Source organism: Barbus barbus (assembly GCF_936440315.1).
Source record: "Barbus barbus genome assembly, chromosome: 38".
Taxonomy (NCBI): Eukaryota; Metazoa; Chordata; class Actinopteri; order Cypriniformes; family Cyprinidae; genus Barbus; species Barbus barbus.
Genome location: NC_136716.1, coordinates 10981792 through 10989464, shown reverse-complemented (window position 1 = coordinate 10989464; position 7673 = coordinate 10981792). Strand labels below are relative to the sequence as shown.

The 7673-nt window shown below is 35.4% G+C and overlaps 2 protein-coding genes across 2 annotated transcripts; both read left to right on the top strand.

Moving 5' to 3' along the window:
- Positions 1–880: 880 nt before the first annotated feature.
- Positions 881–1838, top strand: LOC306857769 (parvalbumin-2; the record flags this gene model as incomplete). Its single annotated transcript, XM_079397901.1, has 4 exons — positions 881–941; positions 1038–1170; positions 1287–1396; positions 1813–1838. The coding sequence occupies 4 exons, from the start codon at positions 881–883 to the stop codon at positions 1836–1838; spliced, it is 330 nt and encodes a 109-aa protein (XP_079254027.1).
- A 1779-nt stretch (positions 1839–3617) lies between these two features.
- Positions 3618–5643, top strand: pvalb3 (parvalbumin 3). Its single transcript, XM_079397899.1, has 5 exons — positions 3618–3983; positions 4393–4460; positions 4911–5043; positions 5136–5245; positions 5374–5643. The coding sequence occupies exons 2-5, from the start codon at positions 4400–4402 to the stop codon at positions 5397–5399; spliced, it is 330 nt and encodes a 109-aa protein (XP_079254025.1). The 5' UTR covers positions 3618–3983; positions 4393–4399; the 3' UTR covers positions 5400–5643.
- The last annotated feature ends 2030 nt before the right edge of the window (positions 5644–7673 follow it).

Here is a 7673-nt window from a genome sequence, read left to right as displayed (position 1 = left end):
TGTACAAAACTTCATAAATAAAACAATAGACTGTAAAATAGGAATTTCAGTTTATCCAGCAGGATCTCGTGTGACTCTCTCTAAAGGGATTCCTGTAAATGATGGGCAATGGGCAAAATATAAGAATTATGGTACAAAGAATTACTTTACATATAAATGCATTGCACACATTTTCATGCAACAACATGCAGAGTGTGTACTAGGATGTCCCACCTATGTTTCCCATAAGGACTCAGAGCATCCCCTTTTCAAAAAGATAAAAATAGAGCTATATGACTAGTGGACACATTTTTGTTTGAAACTTTACCCAACCTAAGCAAATGGTGTCTGTTACAACCCCAGAGACAAAAGTATAAAAGCCAGGCCCATGGGTGCTTGAGTAGTCGTCACACATCTGTGGAACAGTTGCCAGCGCAGCGCAAAGGTGAGTTTACCAGAGACACCTTGAGGATCTTACAACAGGGGTCGATGAATTTCTCTAATCACCATGGAATATAATTAACGAGAAATGGAGGAATAAAATAAGGATGTGAATGGACTTGCAGCAGGACTGAAAATGAGAAAATACATCTCTTCAATTAACCAAACCAAGGACCATATTTTCTACTTACTACTTTCTACTTTTGGGATGAGCTTGCAATGATTGTCAATTTTTTTAAATGACTTTTTTGGTGTTTTTTATTTGGCAATCTCACATGAGCTCACAGAAATCATATTTTAACTGTAGGAAGAAGTTTAACCCAAATGGGAGAATTGTTTGAGAATTTTTTGAAATGACACTAAATGTTGCAGTTAATGTGATGTTACAATAATGTCAGAAACCTTTATGCATCTTAATGCATCATCATCATGTTTGCGTCTAATTTCCAGATAAATCAAAATGGCATTTGCTGGAATTCTCAAGGACGAGGATGTGGCTGCAGCCCTTAAGGATTGCGCTGGTAAGACACATCTGCTATAACTCGCCACAGAAAAACAATAGACTATTGTTTCATTTGCAGATTTTTTAATATGGATTCTATTTTATGTGATTCTAGCTGCTGACTCCTTCAACTACAAGAGCTTTTTCGCCAAGGTCGGCTTGAGTGCAAAGTCCCCCGATGACATCAAGAAGGCCTTCTTTGTCATTGACCAGGACAAGAGTGGCTTCATTGAGGAGGATGAGCTGAAGTATGAAAGCAACAGACTTAGAATTATTGAACTCATTGTTATGCATTTATTATTTTACATTATAATATACAGGCAGTTTTCTTAATGCTCTTTTCCATTCTCCTCAATTTTCCCAGACTGTTCCTGCAGACCTTCTCCGCTAGTGCCAGGGCACTGACTGATGCTGAGACCAAGGCCTTCCTCGCAGCTGGTGACAGCGATGGTGACGGCAAAATCGGAGTTGATGGTACTTAATCTCATATTCATAATATTTAGGACTTTATAACACAAAGCATAACAAGATAAATCAAAACTCTTTGTTACAGAACATTTTTACTGTTTGCTTAATATTAAGTACTAATATTAATTGATTTATCATCTTTTATAGCTCTTGATTTTGTAGCTACATTTATATTTATATTTAAAACAGGTCAGCAAACCAACTAGCAGAAGCAATAGACCTATAAAAGTGCAGTAAATCTTCATGAAAAACATCAATAATTGTTTAGTTTTGTAATAATGTCATATGTAGTAGCCTATAAATAATTAAATAATGTTGAGATAGAAGGTACCTCTAAACTTTGAGCTGCTTGAACTGAATGAATTGTTAAAATGAACAGTGCCAGACGTTAATTGTTTTTCTTTATCAATGTTTTTCCACAGAGTTTGCTTTGCTTGTAAAGGCCTAAGCATTCATGGACCCTTGTCTTTGGAACCAGAGCTCTGCTTACCTATCAACTTTTTTATATTTATTTATGAATGCCCTGCAAACTCCTCCTTTCAAAGAACGCACGTTCAATGTCTTGAAAAGCTATTTATTATTAATGTTGTTTCATTGCATTGTATTGTTCTGTAAAAAACCTTCTGTGTGCAAACTTACAATCTCTTTTGCACTTTAAGGAAATAAAAATACATTCGAATTAAAACAACATTCTCTGCATCTTCCTCTTATTTTTACTTATGAGAGTACAACAATCTTAACTATGACATTTCTGAATTAAATCCTCATTTTTACATTTCAAGTGTTAAAACTTTTACTTTGAAAATATAGGAATATCTAGACATGGACAGTGTTAAGATTCCACAGTGTATAGAAGCACAATCGATAGGTCTAGTTAAAATCACAGAGATATAAGCAGTTTTTAAACATGTAATGACCCTCGTCCAGCACAGGAACTCACCATGAGGATTTGTACACATGCTCAAATTAATGCCCTCACAATCAACAGGAAGTGAGCTAAAGAGCCTTGTGCAGGCTACAGGCATCACTTACAGCTCTCAGTGATTGAGTGAGCATGTCACTTTATACTCTGATCCCAAAGGCATATCACACACAACTCAACTGAAACAAAGCAGGAGAAGCTGAGTCTCTGAATGCTGGAATGTACTACTAACAACACAGCCCTGCCTAATTGCTACTGAAAAACAGTATTAAATTAAAATGTCTCATAGCCAAAGAAAGTTTATTCTCTGATCTTATATATGAATATGCACAAACTCTGTCTAACTATTAACAATTCTGATTTCAAAAACTAGTAGATGTAGTCATATAGTGTCTTTCTAATCATTTTCATCCATCTAATTGTAAAGGATTAGCTATTTTGAAACAGCTGTCTGTTTATTTACGTTTTCATAATGTAAAGAACGCTGTTCCAAAAGTTTTCCAAAATCATGTTTTACAAAAATCTTGCAACAAATATTTTGTTATAACCTAGATTCACTGTCCCCAATACACCTGTCATTGTTATGGGAGAGGCTATTCATGTTAAGACTTTTAGCCTATATAATGATCTGACAGTTGCTTTATTGGTTATCAGTACCAAACAGGTTCATATTTGAGAATTTTAATTTAGATTTATAGTTTCTTTTTATTTGACATTCAGCCTACAGTTTACATTTGTGCGACTTACAGAAGAGGAAGAAAAGCAGTGCATCAATATGTTTAGCCTACACCAGATTTATAGACACAATATGCCAGATTTATCAGATAATAGGGAGCAAGCTACAAAAGAAATGCAGATAAATTAAGACTGTTTCATGAAAGTCAAGTGCAAGGCTTTTCATTAAACATAATAATCTATAAAAGGTTTCTCTGTAAACAAGGTCCGAATTATAGTAAGAAACATTTTATCATTGGCCTAATGCACACAATAGCTGTCGATTTTATAAATGTATTTAAAATCAAACGTGACGCTGGCAAGCAGTGGTCGAGAGAATCGCAAATCCATACTGCGGACGTTAAAGAAACAAGCACCGACACCTCAAAGCTTTGAATAGCCTATATGTTCATGTCAAATAAACACACGTTACAAGTGCTACGATGCCCTGTGAGTTTGCATTTACCTTATATTTCCACAGAAAACAAGTAACGACTGAAAAAATAAAATAAAAAAAGTATTATGGGTTAATTTGTGATTCACGCGCTCCCTCTTGAAGCTCCAAAGCGTGTGCGATGATTTGCTCCAGTTACACAAGTGCAGAGCGAACTCAGTTTCTCTCAGGGAAAATGACCTTAACTCTTCCCGTTCATCTTCAGATACATAGGCTACTAGCACTTTCATCCATATCAGCATCGTATATTATTAGCCGACGCGATATTAAGGACTTATACATACGTACCTTTTAAGCATCTTCATTTAAGCGCATAAAAATAGAACAGCCTGACTACTGGACAAGTTTTTCAACCAACTGCCCGTCATGCGGTGTCCATTACATTATGCCTTATATTTCGGTTGAGTAGTGGTATATAAGGTGGAAGCCACGGAGTTGGTGCTCACTGCAGTAGCCAGTTTCCTCCCTGCGAATCCAAACCCAAACCCTAAGGACAACCAGAGGTGAGTGTCTTCACAGATGAAACTACAAGAGCTCTTGCAAGGAAGAAAGAAAAACTACGAACAACAACGGCCCTATGACTTCGGGTTGATCCAGAGAGGATGTGTTGATCTATTAAGTCTCGGCCACCTGGAATAATTTGTCTTGGAATTTGGACGTGTTGGGATATCACTATTTATTAAGCGGTTTGATTACGCCAGGACTGGGTGGGATTTATCATAACACACTGTGTTGTTAAAGACATATGCAATTAATGTGTGCTTTTTACCAAGCATGGGAGCACATATTTTCTGATGATCTGTTATATGGATGGAATATGATGAGAGCTTTTTTGTAATTCAATTCAAATGTATATTCAAATGAATATATATATATAAGTCCAAGTAAAATAAAACCTCTATCATTTTTTAGGCTAATCATGGCATTCGCTGGTATTCTGAAGGATGCTGATGTCACTGCAGCCCTGCAGGCCTGTCAAGGTAACCTGCATGTTTCTGGACCGTCCCATTGACCTACAAGCTAAAGCGAGAACATCAATTTCATGTCGTTCCAAACCCGCGTGACTTTCTTCTTTCCGTGGAACACAAAAGGCAGAATGCTATAGGGACCGACAGCCTCAGTCACTATTCACTTTCATGTATGGACTAATATGCAATGAAAGTGAATGGTGACTGAGACTGTCATTCTGCCTAACATCTCCTTCTGTGCTCCACGGAGAAAAGAAAGTCACGTGGATTTAGAACAACATGAGGGTGAGTAAATAATGATAGAATTTTCATTTTAGGGTGTCAACCTCAGTGTAAACATCATTCCTTAGAGTATGGAGCTTGAAACTGTGGATAAGCAACCATGTTTTTCAAGACCCTTAAGTTCTTCTTTGTCATTCATCTCCACTATCATGCTAAAATCTTGATGAAATTACCTTCCAGCTGCTGACTCCTTCAACTACAAGAGCTTCTTCGCCAAGGTTGGTCTGTCTGCCAAGACTCCTGATGACATCAAGAAGGCCTTTGCTGTCATTGACCAGGACAAGAGTGGCTTCATTGAGGAGGATGAGCTTAAGTAAGTCTGGTCCTAAAACACTTTTTCATATTAAATCAATTATTTTTAATACTTTTAAATAAACTTCCGTAATTGCCCGTTGTGCTCCTCAGACTGTTCCTGCAGAACTTCTCTGCTGGCGCCAGGGCACTCACTGATGCAGAGACAAAGGCCTTCCTGAAAGCTGGAGACTCTGATGGTGATGGCAAGATTGGAGTTGATGGTGAGGAATTTGCTCCTTGTTGAATGTACCAACTGTATAGAATGACTGAAATAATATAAATATATTGTATATAATAACCAGCTGCTCCACAATGTCTTCTGATGAATTCTTTCTCCTTCATTTTCCAGAGTTTGCCGTCTTGGTCAAAGCATAAATGGCACCTGACCAACAACTTTTGCTGACAATCAGTATTGTAGCCTGAGGATGTATCTCCACTTTTTTATCGGGGTGGCTGATTTTTATACACAAATCTAACTGTCCACTCCCATGCTGCACCCGGTCCACAATGACTGTCAACGTCACACGGTCTTTTGCGTTGTAGATATGCATGTTGGTTTCTGTAAAATCTTTGATGCTGTTTTGGGGCAAGGACAATGAGAAAATAAATACTATTTTTCATTTTTGAGTCTCTGTCCTCTGTGTAAACATTGCACTGCCATTATAGCTTAGCTATTTTTTTTACTCTGAGAGGGACACATTAGCAATGGCTTTGTAGGGATCAGACGGATTAAAAGACAGTTTATTTAATAATACAGAATAGAAAGTTATAATAGCATAAAATAAATTACGGTAAAGGATCATAAAAATGTCTCTGGCAAAAGACTATAAAAAGGGGACATAAACTATGAGATATAGATCTTATGGGACATTTCATAAAATACTGTTAAATATACAGTTTTTGGAAGTGTAAAAGAACAAGTCATCTTAATTTTCAGTGAAAACAATGAACTGAAGAAAACACAGAGCTACACTGAAACAAACCAATACAGTAAAAGAACATCAAGTGCAAAATTAATAGATTACCATATAGTAATTAATGGACACAGACAAAGGAAAATGATCTATAAACAATTTTAGTCCAAAGCAAACACAAAACACAGATGACCTGTTATAATCAGTTATGTACATAATGGTTTTATGTTACATTGTAACATATTATGTTACATTAATGTTTGCTTGTTTATTTATTAGATAAATTAGAAAGCACAGTGTGAACCAAACTGAGCTGTCATTAGGTATCTTGAAGTACAATGTGGCCACAACTAGGTGGTGTCTGGTGCCAAAATGTCTTTGTCTCTCAACTAAATAAACTTTTTTTTTGCATACTTTACTGATTTAAACGACAACATATTCTTATCTGAAAAGTGCGCTGTTTATTTAGGATTTTTGACAAATTTGTTATTTGTTTTATTTTTAATTTGTCATTAATGTCAATTGCAGACTCAACAAACGAGAGCAGAAGACATGTTGGATGTACCGTACTAACAAATTAGAGAATGTAAATGGATAGATCACTATACAGTAACACTACCAGTCAGTTCAGTGAAATTAGAGTGTATTGGTTTGTTGGCTAGGTGGCTCAAATATCTTGTCTTCCCCATTCCATGACAGGCCAAAGGCATTCGGCAGTGCCATTTCTTCATCAATTTCCAGTAGATTACTATGTCTGCTTAATTATCCAAAAAAAAAAAAAAAAAAAAAAAAAAACTTTAATGCACTTTTTTATTTGATCCACGGCTTTGCAATATGAAAATTATGTGGTGGATTTTGACACAGATGTTTTTATAGGGACACATAAGTAATCATTTTAACCATTTAGTTCTCACATAAATACATTTTTATAAGTCGTCAATTATCTTTGCTATACATATACTGTTTGCTTTGAATTCTGACTGATTTTCGTGAACAGCAAACGATGCAGAAAATTCTCTGTCTGTAAGCTCAATCATTACTCTGTCGGATATCGGTCAGATTTGTGACAAAGTAAGAGAAAAGTTGCATGAGTAGACGATTAGTCTAAGTGGATTGGACTCCTGACTACTAATTTAAAACTAAGACAAAGTGAATCTCATTAAATGTAAAGCTATATTTAATTATATGGCATTATATCAAGCATACGGTAAGAATCTGAGTACGTATAATTGTTAAACAGCAAAACATCAGCATCAAATACTGTATCTCACAGTATTGTTATTAATTACCTGCTATGGGCCACAAAATACGTGATGATTTTAACTAAATCTTGTGAAACAGATCAAAGGTGATTCACACAACAGGGGTCAAACAGTTCATACGAAATACATAAACAAAACGTGTCTACAAAGTGGCAAATTGTTCATTTTTATAACATGATTTTTTTCACATAAATTTTAATATGTTAAATATTCTATCACACACAAAAAAATTTATTTAAGTGTTAATAATTAGCATTGTACTATCTCAAGCTAAATGTGAAAACTGTAAAATATGTTGTGATATATAGCTATTCCTTTAAATAAATTAACATTTTAGTGTAATGCTGTTCATCAATACAAATATATTAAATAATAATAAAATGATACAAGGGTCACAGGGTTGACTATATGAAATCACACCTTTAACCTAATTAGTAGTGCTATCATGATAAAGTGATAAAAGGCTAATACAC